This window comes from Coffea eugenioides, chromosome 6, assembly GCF_003713205.1.
Source record: "Coffea eugenioides isolate CCC68of chromosome 6, Ceug_1.0, whole genome shotgun sequence".
In the NCBI taxonomy this organism is placed as follows: domain Eukaryota; kingdom Viridiplantae; phylum Streptophyta; class Magnoliopsida; order Gentianales; family Rubiaceae; genus Coffea; species Coffea eugenioides.
In genome coordinates, this window is record NC_040040.1 from 45,515,613 (window position 1) to 45,538,086 (window position 22,474).

Here is a 22,474-nt window from a genome sequence, read left to right on the forward strand (position 1 = left end):
AGATCTTAATAAAACTACCAAGACTCTTCTTCAATTTCGCTCCAAACCTGTAGAAACCAACAATTTTTGCTTATATTATTAGTGAATGAAACCGATGAATCAAAAATTGTTTGTTTTAGGCTATTTTTTGCTTATATTATAAGGGTATTTCTATTATTTCACTCAGATTCGTTTGTTTTAACGATTTCCGTCGATGTTTCAAATTATTTCAAACCATGAAATACCGACACATGTGATTTAAAATTACAAGAGACTTCTCTATAAGATAACGATACCATAGGAGTTTTTTTTTTAACACCCTTTTATTTCATTTTTCTAAAGTCCAGCAAATGCAATGAACGTAAAATCATTTTGAATAACAAAGTTCAAATTTATTTTGATGGAATGCACGTAATGAAAATTGAAATAATTAGCATAACATTAAATAGTTATTCAAGTATTGAACGGCTAAAATATAATAAACCGTATTATGCAATTGTCTGGACTCAATTTCACTCTGGACATGTGTATTAATTTTTTTTTTCGTTTTCAGAGTCTTTTTTTTTTTCCTTTTTTCGCTGGGCTTTAGTGCAATTTACCCTCTAGATTATTGTTAACTAACTCTATTTTACTCCTGACTAAAAGAAATTGTTCAAAGTTCATCCTGAATAAGATGATTAATATGTTAATTTACTATGGCAAATAAACAAAACAATATCAACCAGTTCAAAATATTGATGTCGGCTTCACTGGTATGACTTCCATAAAATCTAACTTGCAACAACCAAGACAAAAAGGAAGGCCTAAGAAATTCAATAATTGAAGGTAGAATAATGGAACCGAGTGAAACTACGCTCTAGTTTATATTGGATACGAGATTTTATGCCAGAATGGAGTCCTTAAAAGGCTAAGGAAGCCGTCTGTTTCCAAATTAGCCTATCAATTCTCACAAGAGAACAGATCAAGTGCAAGGAATAAAAATCATAATGATAGAACAGTGCTTTCTGGACGATGATCATAACCATCCAACAGCAAAAAATGCTAAGGCTGCTACAACATAATGAATTCCTGATAATTTGCCTACATTAGATCCTTAGGAAACACTTCTCCTTTTATCTAATTTCACCTCTATGTGTGTCTTTATCCTGTTGTCCACGAAGAACTCAAAAACTAAATTTCTTCATCTCACTTTTAAACATACAGAAGAAACTGGAAAAACACATTGCAAATGCATACTGCGCATCCACGTGTGCTATCTCTGGGATATTTCATCCCCTCCGTCAGTTTGACTGGAAACAGCTTCATCTTCAGACAACATGGATTCAGCATTCTCAACCACAGAACATGATTCATTCAAATCTCCAGCAGTCTGAGAAAAGTCCTTTGATGACTCATCAATTGATTTTTCTTCAATCCACTTTTCTTCTCTTGTCCCTTTATGCCCTTCCATAGATATGGCTTCATGCTGTTCTTTCTGTTGCTCTGTGGATGAAGGATGAAGCAGAGTTGTCAGACCTAAGCCTTTAGAAAGAGAGACATACTTGAAAACAAGCTGCTTGTAGTTGTTCAGCAGGTCTTCGACGTCGCCTACTGTCAGATCACCAACCCGAGAATACAAATATGGGAAATCCTGAAATTCTTGCTTCAGTTTATCCTCCTTCAAAAGCATGTTTGCTCCTTTATTTTCCAGGTCTGAGATTGATGGAATTTTAGACAACTGATCTTTCACATACGGCTCTTCATTCCTGGACTTAGTGTCAGATGATTCGAGTGAGGACTGATTTTGTATTGTCGAGACTTGCTGCTTGTTATGATTCAAACCTTCTCTAGGGTTCACAGGTCCAACCCTTTGATCACTTTGACCAGGCAGATTGTCCGAGGCCCCTGACAATCCTGAAAGAAGTGTATGTGCATATTCCATATTCTTCTGAAATTCAGTTTCATCCATTGAAAGTGCTTTCGCATCGATATTCATAATAAATGACTCTGCTGAAAGTATGTTAGTGAAAAAGTAGGCCGCTTCAGAGACCAAACGACTTTGGCGCCTATATCGTTGGATATACAATAAGTTGGAATGCAGTTGTGGAGGATTTGCCTGTTTGAGACATCAAAAGAACCAATTTTTAGCACCAAAGGGAACGAATAATAAAAGCAGAGTGGCAACGGGTTGCCTAGATGTAGAAAGCACCAATAACAAGGGGTGTTTTAGTGGAAAAATAATCTCACCACTCCCCTGTAATAAATGATTTCAGCTAAGGCAAATAGATATAAAAAAATAAAAAAATAAAAACATGGATCCAACAGTTTCCAGCTACATATATAGGGACATGTGCTTGACTCAGCAAAATGATAAAACACTCTCAAACATGAAATGGCATGCCAGATTGTTTGATGAAATGGATTATTTCCACAATATAGCCAAAACTATTAGTGCCAAATCAACAAGGATAACCATTATCCAGTTTCTTGAACAGATACTAGAACATTATCCTTGGAGAGAGTTCAGGAAGCCATTTTAATACTCCAAAAATATAAGCTAATAAATCCATCTAGACAAATCATATCTTCAAAAAATGAGATCTCCAGGGCCCTCAACTTGATCGACTAGCCCTAACTGCATCTCTTTTTAGCTTAAAATGTCAGTTCTCTACCTCAAGGTAACTTCTCTATAGGAAGTTAGTTGTCATTTTGTATTCATTATTACAAGAAAATATACTTCTTGGGTGAGTTCAGAGTTTAATCACCACTAAGAGCAAACTGCTCAAGCAGATGTTGACCCCTCTTCTCACAAGATTAGATACCACCGAACAGCAAAAGTATTCTGTTTCCTTTGATTCAATTAATGTCTTTGGATTTCAGAAAGCATGCTGTGGCAAAATAACTCTCATAACCTCGAAAGGGTGATAAACATAAGCTTTTTCCAAGTCATTACAGCAGTTTTCAGCATGCCCAAGAATAAGTTCCAGAAGGCAGAAGATGCTGAATTTCAAATCATCTGCATAATGGTAAAATGTATCTCATCTCAAATGTACTTCAACAACCATTCATCCTTTTTGCCATTTTTACCTTCGATGTATTTGCTTTGCCGGCTGAATAGTGTGTTTCATGTCTGATGCTTGTGTTTCACATTCTAACTTTGTTTTTGTAATTGACATAAAAAGCTGACAGCTTAGTTGAACATATGTATAATTCTGCTAACTTGTGCATTATTTGATGTTGAAAAGTGAGTTTTTTTTTTTTTGGGGGGGGGGGGGGGGGCATTGAAATTGTTTTTCCAAACAAAGTTTTTCTCACGCACTGTTCACCCCATAACTCGTTTGCAATATCAGAATTTAAAAAATGATGAGCACCAAACGAGACTATTTTGACAGATACAGATCAAAATATAATTTTGTGGCAACCAGTGTCTACAGGAGATAGCCCATTAGTGCATAAGAAAATACTAAGGAGCTGACTCAGTACTGGATATCACTATTACAACTCAAAATTACCCAGGCTTCTCACTGAATGACTCCTCCTTAAATGATGTTGATTTCTTAATCTGCTCGATTCCTGTTTCAAGTAATTATAAATTTGCAGTGAAATAAATTTCAGTAATCTTTAGGAAACTACACAACCGATAGCCAGAATCTGTACCCATATGTTGGAAGAGTCATCTACAGTCTTTCCAACAATTAAGTAAACAGCTCTAGATCCAGTGTCTAAAATGCAGTTCTACAGTGTCAGCAATGTATAGAAGGTTTGTGTATTAATCAAAGAACTCTAAATACATTTAATATAAGATTAGTCTGCAATACATGTCAGCATACTTAGAAAAGAGGGTTTAGATTTAAAAGACATTCACAATTATATATGAAATTCTCTTTTTCCATTCCGCATGTGGCATGCATTTTAAATTCACTCACATAGAAAAATCTGTGCACTGCCAGTGCATAAAATACTAATACTTAAAACATCTTATATCTTTACAAAGTCTGCTTCTTCACAAAAGGTGTCTGATTTAACTCCTAATTATCTAGGACATGGTTCCTTTCCTAATTCAACTACAGAAGGAATATATACCAAAACCTTAAAATTTGCTGCAAGATGGCTACATTGGATTGCTGATAACCTCCTAAACTAATCCTATCTTGCCTAGCATTTATCTCGCATCAAAAGGATGTGGTACTTTGACTAACTCTAATCCTTAAATCTAAATGCTAAAAGAATTGCAAACTCAAACTCTAAAGATAATTATAAAACAGTAAATACCAAAGCCAGGAAAACTCCTATGAGACAGCTACATTACCTAAGTACTGAAAATCCCAAAAAATAAGGTTCTACATTATACATAAAACACAGAAGCATGGTCAACAAATTCTGTCTCCAAAATAGCCTGCTTAGCATATTCTATATCCCAAATAGACTCCTCCTGAGATATCGCTGTCATTTTTTCTTTTTCCCCCTTCTAATTTTTGCATAATAACACGAGAATCAGACTTGCTGTACATAAACGACCACAACTCCCAGGAATTGTCCTTTTTCCATTTAGAAATAAGAAAACAAGACAATCCTAGTTTAACATAAATTACTTTCTGCACATTCTCAAATCTATCGGACACAAGGACAGTTGACATACTGAGCACAAAGGACTGGTTCTTAACAAAGCAGAGAGATCTAGAAAAACAGCAAAGAACTAGTGCCTAAATTGCAGTAAAGAAATGGTATGAAGCTGATAACCTCAACAGTGTCCATTCTGGTGATCTTGAAAATGAGACTTGAAAGAGATAGAATTATATAAGGGAAAAAATGAAACACACTCCCACACAAACATACACACACACACACACACACAGAATACAGAGAGAGCGTACAAACACAAAAGCATAAAAATCTGCAGTTTTTAAAGGAGAACAATGTATTCTCCTTTTTTTTTTGGGTAAAAAATGGATTCTCATTGAAGTCTCACTAATTGGAACTATTTCAGTTTGTGGATTACAGCTAAACAAAGACACAGAAAAGAAAAGAAAGAGCAGATTTACCTTTATAGTGACATAAATGAGAACAGGAAGAAATTCATCAGCTCCAGGAGGATTTTCTTTTGCTGCAATAGAGGCATTTAGCAGTAGATTACTAATAACCTTGCAACAATTCAGGATGCAAACAAGTTTGTCTCTTGGTGCTTTGTACATATTAATCTTCTGTAGTTCCTTCTGAGCAAGCTGCATCAATAACAAAAAAAAAAATGTAATCCATCTTATGGTCAATCCGACACATTTCTTTCTCACCCATTATCCGCTGTTAGTTATCAAGAGCTAAGCTGCAGTTTACCCCAGAAAAAGTTATACGAAACCTACACACCTATACTTTGTTTGAGATAGTATATGTTACTAAGACCATCCAACAATCAGAAGGAAGTTCTTACTCACCAACCATGATGTTTCATTTTGGAAGGTTGGCTTGATATCCAAATTCTCTGGCTGAATGAACTGTTGAACTAAAGCAATCTTTTCATAAAGTTGATCATCAGCTTGTACATCTTCTGGAAGTGAAGCAAATACACGTGGAAATAATTTTGTCATAACATATTTCTCCAATCCCTGTAAAGTATATGTGTGTCATGAACAACAATTGACCAGTTTAGCATAGATAAGACACTTGGGCACAATCAGTTGAAAAGTAGTAGAGAACACAATTTTCACAACTGAAATTGAGGGCCAAAACACTCAAGAAATGGGTATCCATGGAAATCTAAACTAAACAAAAGCCCAGTGGTTCCCAGATCAGTAAAGCGCTTCAAGAAATGGATTTTAATTCACTAATGGTGTAGCACAAAAGCTGCTGGCAAGTCAAGAGTTTCTTAGGTTGGTTTCACAGCAAACACCCAAAAGGAAAAATAACAAGAATTAAGAACACAGAACCGTACATTCATGTTTAGTATACCACGACTTGCTATAGTCATGCTCAATATTTCCTGAAGTTCACCAAGCAAGAAAAATTCATATATCCCCATCTTGAAAAACATCATCCCGTTAATTTTGGCCCATCATAAAACTCAATTTTCCCAATCCTTAAAGTAACAGTACTAACAACTGATACTGAAACTTTTAAGTGATTGGATTTCCTGATTGGATTTCCAAGAGGATATCCTTTATAAGCAATCAACTCTTCTGGAAACAACTAGGTCAATACCGTTAGAAACTTCTTATAGCTTCACATAGAAGACAATAACAGTTAAAAATTTCTTTGGTTCATCATACTTTTTCCACTTTACTTATGCAAATGCCCAACTAACAAAGAAACATAAACAAAAAACAAAATCTTGGGCTGTTTTTGTTGGATTAAAGATTCCAAAACCTGACAATGTAGAGATTGTTTTACACTAGCGTATCCAATATAATACATAACCTATATTCAGATTAAAAATTAACGTTTTAAATACTCATGGCACACATTCATACTAGTATTAAACTAGATGTACCTGTATCCTTTATTTCTTCCCTTCTTTAGTAAGTAAATTCTAAAAAGACGAAGGCAAAAAAACAGGCATAAACCGGAATAATGCAAGGAAATCAAGCTCACCTCACCAGCACTCTCCAATTCCTCCTCTGAACAACCAGCCCAAAGTGTATGAGCCCTAAATGCAGTTTCCATATTGCCAAGAAATTCTTGCACAGCTGCACTATCCCTTTCCCCATCCGGCGCATTGTTCATAAATGACACTATAAAGCTGCAAATGTGTCAAATTATAATCAATCCAAATTTAAAAAAAAAAAAACCACCAGAACTATGCTTTAACTATGTAATTAATTACTTAATCTACTAGTAATAAGTATACCAGGCTGAAGTGAATAATCAAGATCAATTCCCATCAAACCTTTTAATGTCTTTGACAAACGGGGCAGCGGAAGGATGACGCATTCTCTCGAGGAAGTCGTGCCACGTCAACGGTGCCGTCGATGATCCGAAGGCATCGGAGGTGGCCGTCTCCATTCACGGGGAGTTTTTTATGTAAATCGCCGATAATATCACCGTCTTGGGCAAGTCAACCGATCGTTAATTTCAAAGAGAAAAAAGTGGAGGGTTCTGTTTGAGCTGAGGTTTTAACAAAAAGAAGCTAAAAAACGTAAATTTATAACAATTTCAGGAATTGGGATTTTACAGCACATGAGAAGGGGAAAATTGATACTTACCAATCGGAGATTTTTCGGGTGAATGCAAGATTTTTTTTTCCCTCCTTTTTTGTGGACTTTGGGTTAGATATCAGTAGTGGGGTGGAGCTTGTTCTTGATTTTAAGTGGTTTCTGCAATCAGGTGTTGGGAATTCTGCAAAATTTTATCACGAATTAGCTGGCTTCTTATGTTTGCTAGGAAGAAGGTTGTAGCAGCAGCTCGGTGGCGGTGGCAGTAGTGGTGGCGGAGAGGAAGTTGGAGTCGGCAATGGAAGAAAGAAAGACACAAATACATCCATTTTTCCTCGGATTCCTCGAACATTTTTTTTAAAATTTTTTTCTGATAGGCAATTTTTTATTTATTTTTTTATTCCCTTTTATTTTTTTCCCTTGGTCTTTTTTCTTTCTTACTGCGTTTTTTCCCCTCCAAAAGTGAAATTTATGGTTTAGTGCTTTGAGACTCTTTATTTCCTGATCTGTTATTTTTCTTTGGCTTTTTAATTTTTGTTGCAATTCTATGGCTTAAGTGCTATGGTATTCTGTTCAGTTTAGTTAGTTTTTTATTTCTTATATTTTTATATGATGGCATTTTTTTTCATTTCAATATATTAGTTAGTTGAGTTTTGAGAGTGTTACTGACAAGGGGTTGAATCTAATTCATCAAACCACAAGATTTATTTGGTAATTTCTCAGGGAAAATAAATTTAATAAACTCCTATGAATCTGTTATTCTCTCTCTCTCTCTCTCTCTATATATATATATATATATATATATATTAGTATTTAGTTCATATTAGTACAGAATATTTTTATCAACAATATTGTTATGTATTATTCATATTCACATCAGAAATTATTGTATATCGAATATTTAATTACCATATCAGTTTTGGAAAACTTCTGTACGTAAATTTTTTACAATGTAATAATGTTCATTAATTGATTATATGCCTCCTGAGCTATTGAAACAAACTAAAGGGATTTGAAAAAAATTTAAATTGTTTGCTAAATCCCTCAATCCAAATGCATCTTAAGAGAAAACCTACTAAAAAAAGAATACCACATTTTATGCCTTGTCCCAAAAACCTTCCTATTTTTAGGGCTTTTAAGTATCTATCAATCCATAACCCATATCAATAATTAATTGACCAAAAAAATAAGAAAAAAAAGACGTTCAAAGTCAATCAAATTAAATTATTTATGCAAAATTTTCATTGTTTTTCAATTTTTACTTTTATGTAAACAAATCCAAATGTTATTAGTTGCAACCACAAGTTTTTCATTGAAGAAGCACCACCTTTGTCTCCTTATCATAATCTGGATAGGCTTATTCAAGAGCTAATGCAAAGGAATTGGAACTGCGGGGGCTGGTGCATACATTGCGAGAAAAGAACAAATGTGCGAATTGACTAATTAAGGAAAGTGTTTGCACACAAACTGACCAAAGGTGAACCACATCAAAGAATCAGAGAGATACATGGTGTTGACATTATTGGGATGAATTCGCTTATTTTGTTGCTTGTTAAAAGAACTCGTGTTTCTCCCTTGTAACCCAAAAAAAAAAAAAAGAAGCCCATCTGTTGATATTTAAAGATTTTCTGTGTGTGTTTGTATAAAATTTTATTATAATTTATTATAGAAATTGTAAAAAAACTTTTGTAGATTTGAGGGTTTAGAGAAAAATTTTCTTTTTTTTTCCCTTCTTTTTCTTCCTCCTCTCTCCCACCCCACCACCAGCCTTCTATTGCACCACCACGGGTAATGGCCACCATCTCACCCCTTTTTTTTTTCCTTGTCTTCACCTCCCTCTTTTTTTCTTCTCCTTATCCTCTCTCCTTTTTTTCCTCGCCTCTTCGCCCCTTCTTCTCCTCCCCTTCCTTCCTCGACCCCTCCTCCCCCTCCCCCATCCCCCTTTGGTCGCTCGACGTCGACCAGAAGGGAATGGGGGTAGGGAAGGAGGGGTCAAGGGTAAGAAGGGGGAGAAGGAGAAAGGGGCAACCAGAGGGGGGAGGGTACGGAGAGGTGGGAGGAATGGAGAGGAGAGGGAGGAAAGAGAAGAAGGAGAAGGGAGGGAGGAGTGACGGAAAAAAGAAAAGAAAGAAAGGAAAAAGGGGAGATATTGGCGTCGACGGAGGTAGTGGTGGCTTGAGGTGGGAGGAGAAAAAAGAAGAGAGAACAAAAGAAAGAAGGTAAATTTTTTGTATATTTTTGGATATTAAATTTTAAGGAGTTTTTTTGAACTTATTGTTAAAAAATTTGTAAAAGAAAAATTAGGCAAAAAACGCATATGCTAAACAGAGCCATTATTTGGAAAAGTTTTTTGAAATAAGTATCATAGTACTTTTCAATGTAATATTTGTGAAATAAAAAATATATTTATGATACAATCAAATAAATTTGTGCTTATTCCAAGTAAACTCATCTTTTCTGGCCGAAAAAAGATTCATTAGACCAAACTTATCGACCCACTAGACCAAATTTATCGGGTTCAAAGGAGGCAATTGCAATTTGGCCAAACCGTAAGGGTCAAATTTGCAGTTTTGCCACTCTTGTGGAACGACGAATCTAAATTACTGAACTAACCCTCGAATTACTTGATCCCCAACCCCTCATTTCCGATCACCATAAAATAAAGTTTAAACCCTTTCCAACAGCAAGCCTCCTCAAAATCACACACACAACACACAATGGCCTCCACTGAAGCTGCAGAAAACGGCTCTGCAAAATCCACCGAAGTCGCAACCGAAGCAACCGTAAATTCACAATCCGAACCGGCGCCGGAACCCGAGGCCACCAACAAGGCGGAGCAGGAGGAAAAAGGGGAAGCAGAGAATGAAGCAGCGGCAGAAGGCACTGCTGAGGAGGCGGCGCAGGAGGAGGAAGAGGTAGAGGAGGAGACCGAGGCGAAAGAGAGTGACAACAATGTGAATAAATGGCCGGGATGGCCAGGGGATTGTGTTTTCCGGCTAGTGGTGCCGGTGCTAAAGGTTGGGAGTATAATTGGGCGAAAAGGCGAGCTTATTAAGAAGATGTGTGAGGAGACGCGAGCTAGAATTCGCGTGCTTGACGGCCCTATCTCCTCTCCTGAGCGAATTGTCAGTATATTCTTTCTCTTCTTTTCTGATTTAAGGGTTTTTGAGTTTTTTGGCTAGGGTTCGCTCTGGTGTTTAGGTCGTCAATACTAGGGTTTCTGCCTTTCTGATTTTTGGTTGATTTGAGTGCAAAGATTAGGGTTAGGGTACCTATTATTGTCTTTCTCAGTACGAATTTTTGTACGCCATTATTGATTTTCCATTCTTCAATTTACCATTTAGAGTTTATAAAGAGCCAATGTAGCCAAATATTTTTACTCATTTTTGGCATTTGATGTCACTTTTGATTATTCTTGTGTACCCGTTCAAGAAGGAATATTAATCTGTCCTGATATTTCTATCAAGTTTGATGGTAATTTCAATTAAGTGGCCAAATAGTAGAAGAATGTTGGAGTTGCAATTGCGCTTCTGGCATTTTTCGTTTTGCTTTTGATTTCTGACTTTATGTGCTACTTATCATTCCTACGCAACTTGATTTTGATTTGCAACTTTGTAGGTTCTAATATCTGGAAAGGAAGAACCAGATGCACCACTTTCTCCCGCAATGGATGCTGTAATAAGAGTGTTTAAACGCATTAGTGGACTACCTGAGGCTGAAGGTGATGGTAAGGCTCCTGGAGCTGCATTTTGTTCTATCCGGTTGCTGGTGGCATCGACACAAGCGATCAACTTGATAGGAAAACAAGGCTCTTTGATCAAATCAATTCAGGAGGGCACTGGTGCCTCGGTTCGGGTTCTCTCAAATGGTACATTGTTGTTCTAGCTTTGAGCGTTTCTTAAATTGGATAATTACTTCTCTGAATTTAGTTATCCATGGTCCTTGTTTCCTCTCTGTCCAAGTTTTTACCTTTTCTTATTGGGGTTTGTGGGATTTTGGAAGTTGTACCAAGCCAAATTATCTCTTTTAGAAGTAGCATGGGTTCTCTTTCTTGAACACGGATGAAATACAACATGGCTACAGCCGAAAAAGCCCTTAACTGCTGAATGTGGCCTGTAGTGAATTGGATAGTATAAATGCTATCATTTGGTTGCAAACTTAAGTTCCATGTATTTAGCAAGCACAAGAAAGCTCTGGTATCTGATATTGGAACACTGAGGTAATAGAGGTGTGAGCATGTTGAGATCACTTATTGGTTGTTTTGCTAAAAAACCTACAAAATGGAAAATACCATGTTTGCTAATTTAAAAATTAGATTCATAAGTTCCTCAAGATTTGGTACATATATAGCCTCCATTGTCTTATGTCTTGAGTTGCTACAGCCTATGATTATGGTAGTGCCAGAACAAGTATATTTCAGTGATTGGCTCAAAACTGGGCCATGGAAGATGTTTTGTCGTAATGAACCAGCTGATTCTTTCATAGGTTTGTTGGATGGTAAAATGTTTTATGAAGAACACTATTGCTGTTTGTTCTTTGCTTTAAACACCAACCCTCATGTGGTATCTATTCTGTTAATTTTTGGAGTCGTAGCAGCCTTTTTTTCCCCTGATATTATAAATGTATTTTTACTTGCATTTGTATTTGCAGATGAAACGCCTGTCTATGTCAGCTCAGATGAGCGGATTGTGGACCTGCAAGGGGAAACTCTTAAGGTTCTGAAAGCTTTAGAAGCTGTAGTGGCTCATCTTAGAAAGTTCTTGGTTGATCACAGTGTTCTTCCCTTATTCGAGAAGAGTGTAAGTTAATGTCTACAGAATTTAATGGTTCAAATTTATGGCATGGTGGTCAAAGTTTCTGTTGATTTTCAGTACAATGCACCAGTTACCCAAGAACGTCCAGTGGAGTCTTGGTCTGAGAAGCCATTGCTGCATGGTTCTTCACAGAGTGGAATAGGTGTTGATTATACTCTTCCACCAAATAGGGATTCCCTATATTTCGACCGGGAAAGCCATTTGGAACCACAAGTTCCTTCTTCACTTTCACTCTATGGGCAAGATCCTGCACTTTCAGGAGTTCGTCCTTCTGGTGTTGGTCGGGCCACTCGACAGTTTGTTACTACGGTTAGTTGGACCTCACTTTGCTCATTTGGCTGTTTGATTTGTAGGTTGTTACATTAACTTGGGATAATAGACTTGTCAAGTCTTGTCGACCTCTCAAAAACTTGTCTAGCTGTCAGGGATGTTGAAAGCCTAATTGATTTTAGTAGAGATAGTTTTGAAAGTTTTACATCACTCTCAATTCTCTCTTTGTTGGCTAGGACATTTGACAGCGAAAATCAGAGTCAATTCTTTTTTGTATCTAAAAGCCATTTGGGTGCTATTTAGAACTTCTAGGATTATTTCTTTTGTGACCTTTTAATAGCTTCATTTGTTTCTTTCTTTAGGTTGTACTGGCAGTAGTCAGCTAAAGATTGAAAAAGTTTCAGGTTTTAGCCTTTGATCCGTAAAAAAGATACCTAGTTAAGGGGTTGGTGGAATGCCTAAGTTATTTGATTTACGTCTTTCCTTTTCAGCCACCTTAAATAGCATCTTCAATTAGCAATTATTGGAGATACCATGTTTGTTTGGATTCACAATCTTTTTCTTTTTCTTGTCCTTTTCAGGTTGCACAAACTATGCGAATACCACTTGATTATGCTGAAGATATAATTGGAATTCAAGGAACCAATATTGCTTATATTAGACGTACAAGTGGTGCAATCCTTACCGTTCAAGAAAGTAGAGGCCTGCCAGATGAAATCACGGTGGAAATTAAGGGTGATGCTACACAAGTTCAGACAGCTCAACAGCTAATTCAGGCAAGTACCATTTTGGCTTCTCTTCTTGAGAATTAATTACCGTGTTATTGATGCCTCTGTGATGTCACCAGGGCAATTTTGTTACAGACCCATGCTTTTAGAACTGAAAAACTTTTTGAATTAAAACTCAGAATTTTATGGAGTTAGAAGAAAAGACAACGTTTACGAAGTGAATTTTAAAATATCACCCAAATGTGCAAATAGGTTGTTACTGGAGTCTAGCCCTAATCTGGAATGGAATCTTATCTGGCATCCTTGTCCTTGAATTAGTAAAGGCAGAAACAGAACTAAATAATACTAGAATCCCAGGAGAATTGAGATTGGATTCGTTAAACCCCTTAAAGAATAAAGCAGTATTACCATTTCATGTGCAAATTTCAGTTCTCTTTGAGTTGGAAGAAGTAGTTCTTAGAGTGTGATTTCATTTTCAGTTAATCAAAGGATTTGCTTTGAAATCATCTTGACCTTGTTGAATTGGCATGCATGTGGAGAACTGAAGTTGTACAATAATTACAGAATTATGGAAATTCATTAGCTATAAATCACTAGAAACATAAATTGAAAGACATGATGGATAGATTTGTCCTTTTAACTAAGTTTCTCCCAATAAATTAGAAGACATTTAGGTTGTTCAGCATCTAATGATAGGATTTAGTCATGCATTTTGTCAGATGCATGATAGGCATTTCTATGTCGGGCAACTATACTCTTGTTGAGGTTTTTGTTAGCAAGTTGAAGAATAATTCTTTTCTCCTGAATATGTTAATAGGAAATGGGACTGACATTATTATCCGAATCTGGGTGGAAAATTTCCTGTGGTTAAGAGTATGAATCTATCTCAGCAATTTCCCATTTATTAGCCTGTGGTTTCTTGAAATATCTTTTCTCCATGATTACCTTCCGCTCTAATAGCTAGTTTGTGAGTTGAGGATAGAAAAGAAAAGAAGAGAAAGGTTAAGTTATGAGAGAAAAGAAAGGATAAGAAAAGAAGAGAAGAGATTTTAATGTTGTTTGGGAGTTTATGAAAGAAAAGAAGTGATTTTGGACACATAAGTAAATAAATATTTCATTCAACAGCTTTTTAGGGGTAGAATGGGCAATTTAAAAAACTTTTTGCTGCCTTTCCGTGCTTTCCTTTGCTTTCTGCCCGATTTGGGCCGGAAAATTTTTTTTAAACTGTAGCTGTTTCTTCCTTCTTCCAATTCCGTCGGTTTCTTTTCCTTTCCTTTCACTTAAAACTCTCAAATGTGGGAGATGCAGCCTTTCTCTTCTATTCCTTTCTTTTCTGTTCAAATCTCATCTCCCAAACTAGCTATAAGTCATAATTGCTGAGATTGATATTTTGAATCTCCTAGTTGATTCATAAGTTCCTCAAGGTGACTCCCTATCTACTGTTCTCTTTCGACCTCTTTCAAATTGTATTGCTTTTTCAAATGCCATTTTGTAGATCTTTTTTGGCTTTGATAATAATGATGGAAGCACAAGAATGAAAGAATGGGATGTTGCTCCTAGTCATGTTTGAAGTTGAGGTTTTAAAGGAGAACTAAAATACTATTACGGGCTGGTTTACCATATAGTGAAAGTAATTGAGAGATTTTCTGCTAAATGCTAAACAGACAAATCATTAGAAGTCGAACCCTTAACTTAGATTCTAATATAAGTTAAAAAGCTTAAATTGAAATGCTTGTTTTTCTGGTGGGCTAAACCAACCGGAAAGTGGATAGCACTAGTATCCTCTTTAGGAAAAAGTTGTTATAATGAAGTCATAAAAGAATGAAACCCATAAGAGAATCAAACCTTGCTACTTTGCGCTAACCTCGAACAGTTTTATCTTTAACAGATCCAAGTTTTCCTAGATCACTTTGTTTTGACAAATGCACTGATGAATTCATTGAGTTGAAGTTATATTGCTCTGTTGGCACTGCAAGAATTGTGCTTAATATGGAGCAAATGAACTGTTAAAACATTTTCCCATTCCTCCTGATTTGAAATGCATCAAACTTAAAAGTCATTAATTTCTTGTATACAAGAGGATATTGTGATGTGCTCTGTATAATTGTCTTTCCTCTCATGAGAGCTCTTCATACCTTGACTATTTTGTAGAGAAGTGTAGCTGGATATTGCACAATCATGGTTTATGAGTCTGTTTCTATGCAGGAATTTATAAGCGGGCATGGGCATAAAGAAACAGTTACAAGCAGTTATGGCAAGTTGGATTCAGGTTTGAGGCCTTCCTACTCTCAAATGGGCAGTGGCTCGTACCAGTCATCTTCATACTCAGGACAACCCTATGGTAGCTATGGCTCGTCTGGTTTGGGAGGAGGATATAGCAGCTACAGGTTATAAATTGATTGTCAAAATTTAGAAGCATTAAAATTTTTCTCTCCGTTCAAACCTCTAGATCTTCTGAGCAGTACTGTATAAAGCTTCATCTGGAGATTGATTATCCTCTGTCGAGCTGACGTTGTGTTAACAGATAATAGATGAAAAACATGCAAAAAAAGACAATGCAGTAGATAATCTAATAGTTTGCTGTTATTTTGCTTTTGTATGAATGTTCACTTTTGAATCCTTTTAGTGGCTAGATTTTGTGACATTTTCCATTAAGCTGTTCGATTTTTAGTGGTCGCTACTGTGATTCTCAAGTTTAAGAAATGGATGCATCTTTCTGATCTGGGTTGATTTATTAAAGTCTTCTTATCACTAACAGCAGCATTGCACATCAAAATCTGTTAAGTGGCCACTCTGTTAAGTGGCCACTAATAGCAGCATTGTAAAGTAAGTGCTGAAGAAGGCTATTTGGATTGAGAAATTTGACCAGAGACTTGAATTCTACTCAAATCATTCTACTTGTTTGAATTACTTAAAAGGTATTTGGTTTTGTAGTTCCTCAATTAAATACATTTTAAACACGAGAATAATTTGTGATTTATAAATTCAAATCTCTCTTAAGTTTAACCACGAGAGAGATTTGAGAGGTTCAAATTCTCCGATCCAAATGTAGTCAAAGCATTTTAAGAGTGCAGTTGTATGATACACCTTCATAGAAAGGTAACATGTACTTGAAGCCTGCATGATTGCATTTGTACTAGGGTGGCAATTGTTAGCATGACATCAAAACGCTGCTCAAATAACTCGCTAAAGAAACAGGTCAATCTTGGATCAATTCACAAAAAGAAAAAAAAAAAAAAGGGTTAACCGATTTTATCCACTTATAACCCGTTTATTGTGGCATCTTTTAGGCAGTCTGACATTTTGGATTAGTAGCCCTTTCTTGTAGATGTTGGTAACTAGTATGATTTAAACATTTTTATAAATCTGATTTTTTGTTATGAAATCTGTTGATGTGATTAATCATTTGATGTCTTGTTAGGATCTTTGATTTCTATCCATTTGCGTTGGGAGGGTGGTGATTTATATGAAGTTTAGAACATGGAATTTTTGTTGGTTAATTGACTTTTTTAAAACATAGGTGATTTTTTTTTTTTTGGGGGGGGGGGGGGGGGGGGGGGAATTGGTTATTTATCTGATCGATGAAAATTACCTACTTGAATTTCAAGTTATTTTGAGTAATGTTGGGATAATTTGAAAAAGTTCTAGGTCACCTTCAAATGAGTCTCAATTTAACTTGTCACCTGATGACTCGACCATCATTAACCTGATAAATGGAACATAAACAATAAAGTGGCGCTTAGTGTTCGAGTATTGGGCCTTGCTTGGTTTACAAATTTTTAAGGAAACATTTTCACGTTTTCTGTGAATATATTTCTCAATTACTTTTTTTTTTACATAGAATAAATTGTACTCTTGAAAAAACGTCCATTTCTCTTTAAAATTAAACCACTAGGAGGAAAACATAACCTTATTGTTTAAGTTTAAACTTGTTATATCTTAGCCAACATCTTTTTCAAATTTAAAAGCTTTTCAAATATGATTTTTCTTATCTTGTCTACAGAGAGATACGCTTAGAGGGTAGGATAAGCACATTAAGAGAGAGAATCATTTTACTATGAAGTTATGACATTATTATCAGAATCACGTATGTTTGCAATACGCAACAAAGAAACCTTAAAATAGATTAAATTTAAAAAGAACATGTAAACACCAGAGAGAAAAAGTGAGGGAACTCTTGAGAGACAAAGTGAACCCATGGATTTGGAGAATGTATACCCTAATGTGGCTATTCCTCACGAGGCAGAGACTCATCAACATGCAGAGAACCAAAGAAATGTAAGAGATCGTCTTTTGAAGATGTCATACCTAACCCAAGCCCTAGGAATTTAGAAGAAGACTTCAACTCTACTTCCCAATCAATCGTCCCAGGTATCTCGAGGCATGGAGGAAATAGACCTTTAGTGATACCCTGAGATTTGGGAAGGAAAAACTTCCCATCTATGATGGTGCATATAAGGAACCTAGGCCCCTAGTAGATATAGAGAAGGAAACTGACATGGTAAAAGCCACAGAAAAGAACAACTTGAGATTTTCGAAGCCAACTGTATCAAAGGAAGCTCTTCAGAAGATATGAAAGCCATAAAGAAGGGGTTTAACTTTGAAGGTCCTGGGAAAGAAAGTAGGGTTCTGAATATTGGAACAAAAGTTGTGTGACCTGTGACGGCTCAGTCAAGACTTTGAAATCATATAGCGGGGGTTCTTCCTTGTCCAATTTCGATGAAGGATGACTACCATAGAACACTGGATGGCGGACCGTGGATGATACAAGGCCATTATATCACCATTAGTAAATTGAGGCCGGATTGTAGAGCAGAAAAGGTCGACTTCACGTCAACCCTAGTGTGGATCTGCCTACTAGGGCTGCTGATGGAATATTAAATAGAGAAGTTCCTAACGGTGGTAGGAAACAACATTGGGAAGACAGTGAAGGTTAACCAACGAACATTGACAGTAGAGAGAGGGAAGTTTGCCAAAATCTGCATTGAGGTTGACCTGCAGAAGCCTCTAACTCCTTACATATGGGTCAACTAGGATCTACAAGTGGTTTAATATGAGGGGTTGCACCAGATTTGCTTCAAATGTGGTCAATATGGCCACATCACTAAAAACTGCAAGCTAGGGAAAAAAGAAACGGGATTGGAGAAAGAGAAAGATTTGGCCAAACTCCAACTAGTCCCAGAAACTAGATAGAGCAGGAGGATCCGAGAGCCAACCCTTCGGGGCTTGGATGGTTGCTAACCCAAGGAAAAAAAGAGAATGCCGAGACCCACCAGCTAATAATCAGCAAGCCCAAGACCAAATGAGGGAAGCTTTTGGGGGTCTAACAAAGAAAGGAATTGATCAAGTGGATATACCGGAATCTTCTAGGAAAAAAAAAGACCTTCTCAGGCAGAACTGGATAATAGTATCCAAGAAGCAAGTGGCAAGGCAAACCCAAAACCAGGAGACTGATAAATAGGATGAGGTAATGGATCGACGCTTGCAATTCTGGAAGATGAAGGGTTGGAAGATAGATAGAAAGGAAAATAACATTTTAGAAACCCTACCAGAAGAAGAAATTTGTATATACAGACTGGGTATGGATCTCGGTGACCAAATGGAGCAGAATGCCATGGTAACGGCAACCTTGGGACACTAAGCTCATTATCTTATACATTGTATCCAATAAACATTTTGAGCTGGAATTGCATATCAGCTGCAAATAATGAATTTAGGAAGCATCTGAAGATAAGCATGCAGAACTATGACCCCTAGTATATTTGACACTAGTGGAAACACTAACTCCTAACTTTCGAGTAGAAAGGATAAATAAAACAATGCGCTTGAGCAATCAAGCACGTGTGGAAGCTCAAGGTTTCTTGAAGGGATATGGGTCTTTTGGGATCCAAATGAAGTTGAGGTGGAGGTTATCTCAAAGAATAGGCAGATTCTTGATGTAGTGATTAAACACAATAAGAAAGAATGGTTATTCTTTGCGGTGTATGCCTCTCCTGACAATTTGCTTTGGAGGCAACTTTGGGAATATCTCATCAAGCTAGGGGATAAAATTAGATTTTCGTAGTTGATTATTGCAAATTTAAATAAAATCTTGATAGGAGCAAAGAAATGAAGGGAAAGACCCTTACCAATGACAGGTCAAACAGCACTAGCAAATTGTGTACACAGTGTGGGATTGATTGAATTCGGGTTCTCTAGACCGGCTTTGACTTGGAATAATGGAAAAAAGGGGATTGCTATTGTGAAGAGAAGATTAGATCCAGGTTTATGCAACTCAAACTGGAAAATGGAATTCCTAGAAGCTACATTTAAACATCTAGTACACACACATTCCGATCATCATCCAATTTTGCTGGAATTATAGGGAGAGTGTCATAACTCATAACATCAAGGAAAATGAAGCTTGTGAGGTTTGAACTACCCTAGCTCTCTCATCCTAAATTGCAAGATGCAGTCACTCAGAGTTGGAAAAGGAGGGGGACTTTGGCATAGGAACCAAAAATTGATGGACTTGATGGAGTGGAATAGAAGTACATTTGGGAATATATTTCACAGGAAGAAAAGGTACAGTGCAAGAACTGAAGGAATTATTAAAATCCTAACAAAGGGGCCAGACAAAAGACTTGAGAAGTTGGAAAGTAAGCTAATACAGGAATACAACAAAAAGGCTCTCTGGTATCAGAAATCTTGAGTGAATTGCTTCAATGTGGAGAGAGAAATACAAAGTACTTTTATACAGCAACTGTGATAAAAAGATGACGCAACAGGGTTTCTAGTCTGCAGAACAATCAGGAGATGCGGATAGAAGATTAGGAAGCATTATAGCAAATGGTGAGAGGATACTTCCAGAATCTCTATGCAGATAACAAAGTGGACCGAGATAGGAGTACTATTCCTAATGGTTTCTGAGAATTGGAGTACTGAAGGCTAAGAACTCTAGGAAGGAAATTCACACCAGTAGAAGTTAAAATGGCCATGCTTAACATCAAGGCAAACAAATCACCAAGCCAAAATGGAGTACGTTTAGGGTTTTATAAAAAATTTTAGGACATAGTAGTGTCACCAATTATAGACTTTAATGCTACTTCTTTTCAAAAGAAAATGATTACCTTCAGAAGTGAACAACATTCTTATCTCTTTAATCCCCAACGTGGCAAATCTAGTTAGCATCATGCAATTCAGGCTGATTTCACTATGTAACATGACGTGCAAAGTGGTAACAAAAATCCTGGCAAAAAGAATCCAGCTCTCATGGTAGATATCATTGCCCCAGATCAGAGCAACTTTACTCTAGGGAGACAAATAAGTGACAATGTCATAATAGCCCAAGAAGTTATCCACATAATTAGGCATAAACAGGGAAGGAAAGGGTGTATGACAATTATGATTGATTTAGAGAAGACATATGATCGCACCAATTGGAAATATCTAGAGGAAACCTTGCAAATGGCTCACTTCTAGGCAGACATAATCACTCTGACCATGAGCTGCATGATAGCTTCTAGCATAGAAGTTTTGTCAAATAGGGAACGCACTGAAGCATTCACATCAACCAGAGGATTGCGCCAAGAAAATCCAATGCCACCATATCTTTTTGTTCTATGCATGGAGTGTCTGGGACATCTTGTTATTAGGGAAACAAAAGAAGGGAATTGGAAACCAGTTAAAGCATCTAGGAGGGGGCCAACACTCTCATACCTATTTTTTACGAACAACCTGACTGTCTTTGCTGAAGCAAGTATACAACAAGAAAAAGTCATGTAGCAAGTACTGAAAGAATTCTGTAATGCCTTTGGGTAGAAAGTGAGTATTACTAAATCCAAGCTCTTTTGATCTAGAAATGTTCAGCCAGTTTGGCTGAGCAAATTAGCACAAGCATGAGAGTTAGTTTAACAAAGAATCTGGGGAAATACCTCGAATGCCTCTCCTCTATAACATGGTAAATAAACGGACATATGCTAAAATAAAAAATAAAGTTGATAAGAGGCTACAAGGATGGAAAAGTAAATGTCTCTCTTATGAACAGTCCTGGTAAAGTCGGTCCTGGCTATTATTCCTCCTTATGCTCTGCGAACATCCTTGTTACCTTGCTCTGTTATTTTTGAAATAGAAAAAAGAATTAGGGGATTCATATGGGGTAATAGGGATAATCTGAGGAAAGTGCATCTCATCAATTGGCGGACCCTAAGACAGGCTAAGAAGAGAGAAGGGTTGGGAATAAGAAAATTGCAGAGAGTCAACAGAGCAATGCTGGCCAAAACATGCTGGCGATACCTAAAGCAGAAAGAGGCTATATGAGCAGAAGTTTTGAGAGAAAAATACGAGGGTAAGAGTGGAGTGTCTCATTTTACATTAAAATCTGGCCAGTCCCACACCTGGAAAAGCATGGGATGTAGACTTGTTGAAGAATGGATTGAAATGGAGGCTAAGTATGTTCGAAAGATAACCTTTTGGTCAAATTATTGGGTCACTGGCAAACCCGTAATTGAATATAGAGTGGGGGAGGTCCCAAATGAGGAGTGCTTGAGAACAGTAATGATTACTGGGTGAACTCAAACTAGGAGTGGGGCACACTTATCAAATACCTTCACAAGGACCAGTTAGAGGTCATTTGTACACTTACCATATATGATGATCCGGATAATCTAGATATATTTTCATGGAGCCTAGAAGCAAGTGGGGTATTCTCTACAACCTCTGCATATGAAATGGATGAGGATCAAATAGAGAGAATGAAAGCAAATAGGAACTGGGATAACCTATGGAACCTAAAGGGACCAAATAGGTGGCAATTCTTGTTATGGATAGTACGACATGGGCGACTACTCGTATATGTTGAGAAACATGCGAGGCACTTGTATCCATATGGCCAATGTACAATTTGTCGAGCAAAGAAGGAAACTGCCTTACATGCACTCAGGGATTGTGAATGGATTAGTGGAACTTGGAAGAAACCAGTTCATCCATCCCACTAGAGAGTTTTTAAATCCAAACCCTTAACACAATGGATTGACTGGAATATTAGGCAGAAGGAGATTGGAAGAAGAAGCGAAGTTTACTGGCCAATGCTTTTTTCAACAGGTGATGTATGGACTGCAAGAAATAAAATGATTCATGAGGGATCAGATAGGAAAACTAAGATACGGCCATATTACTTAATCCAACAAGCATTTCTTGCATAGGAGTTGAATACCCAACCAAAAATGATAGAAGAAAGGCAAATAAGATACACAAACTAGGAGAACCCACAACAGGGTTTGGTTAAATTAATTAATGTGGAAGGAGCTTCAAAGGACAACCAAGGAGAAGCTAGTGCTAGAGTGCTACTCAAAAATGACCAAGGATACTTGATACAGGTGTTTAGTACGAATCTGGGAAGGACTAGCAATGTTGTTATAGATCTGTGGGTCATCCTATTGGGGTTGAAACTTGGTTGGAACTTAGGCCATAAGAAAATCATCGTGAAGACAAACTCGAAAGTGACTATAACTTTGATCAAAGAGGCCTCAAATGAGAGTCCACATTGGAACTTAATTGCTAAGATTAAAGAGATAATGCAATT

At 36.9% G+C, this 22,474-nt stretch overlaps 2 protein-coding genes across 3 annotated transcripts; one reads left to right on the forward strand and one right to left on the reverse strand.

Moving 5' to 3' along the window:
- Positions 1–823: 823 nt before the first annotated feature.
- Positions 824–7,403, reverse strand: LOC113774871 (vacuolar protein sorting-associated protein 9A-like). Of its 2 annotated transcripts, none has more exons than XM_027319520.1 (6): positions 7,152–7,403; positions 6,836–7,053; positions 6,541–6,688; positions 5,388–5,558; positions 5,001–5,180; positions 824–2,074 (listed from the first exon to the last, which is right to left on the reverse strand). In XM_027319520.1, exons 2-6 carry the CDS (start codon positions 6,949–6,951, stop codon positions 1,232–1,234), a joined length of 1,458 nt encoding a protein of 485 aa, XP_027175321.1. In that variant the 5' UTR covers positions 6,952–7,053; positions 7,152–7,403; the 3' UTR covers positions 824–1,231. The 2 variants fall into 2 exon arrangements, with proteins under 2 accessions (XP_027175321.1, XP_027175322.1); XM_027319521.1 differs by having other exon boundaries at positions 6,836–7,075.
- Positions 7,404–9,771: 2,368 nt separating this feature from the next.
- Positions 9,772–15,634, forward strand: LOC113774673 (RNA-binding KH domain-containing protein PEPPER). The gene is made up of 6 exons (XM_027319272.1): positions 9,772–10,225; positions 10,719–10,968; positions 11,751–11,899; positions 11,972–12,223; positions 12,766–12,960; positions 15,118–15,634. Exons 1-6 carry the CDS (start codon positions 9,818–9,820, stop codon positions 15,304–15,306), a joined length of 1,443 nt encoding a protein of 480 aa, XP_027175073.1. The 5' UTR covers positions 9,772–9,817; the 3' UTR covers positions 15,307–15,634.
- Positions 15,635–22,474: the final 6,840 nt, after the last annotated feature.

Bases quoted from the DNA above. Each gene is read 5' to 3' on its own strand.
- LOC113774871 (XM_027319520.1), bottom strand. From the start codon at position 6,951: ATGGAGACGGCCACCTCCGATGCCTTCGGATCATCGACGGCACCGTTG. The intron at 6,689-6,835 runs GTTTGATGGGAA...ACACATTTGCAG, and splicing joins TTTGTCAAAGACATTAAAAG to CTTTATAGTGTCATTTATGA. The intron at 5,181-5,387 runs GTGAGTAAGAAC...TTATTGATGCAG, and splicing joins AAAATGAAACATCATGGTTG to CTTGCTCAGAAGGAACTACA.
- LOC113774673 (XM_027319272.1), top strand. From the start codon at position 9,818: ATGGCCTCCACTGAAGCTGCAGAAAACGGCTCTGCAAAATCCACCGAA. The intron at 10,226-10,718 runs GTCAGTATATTC...GCAACTTTGTAG, and splicing joins TCTCCTCTCCTGAGCGAATT to GTTCTAATATCTGGAAAGGA. The intron at 12,224-12,765 runs GTTAGTTGGACC...TGTCCTTTTCAG, and splicing joins CTCGACAGTTTGTTACTACG to GTTGCACAAACTATGCGAAT.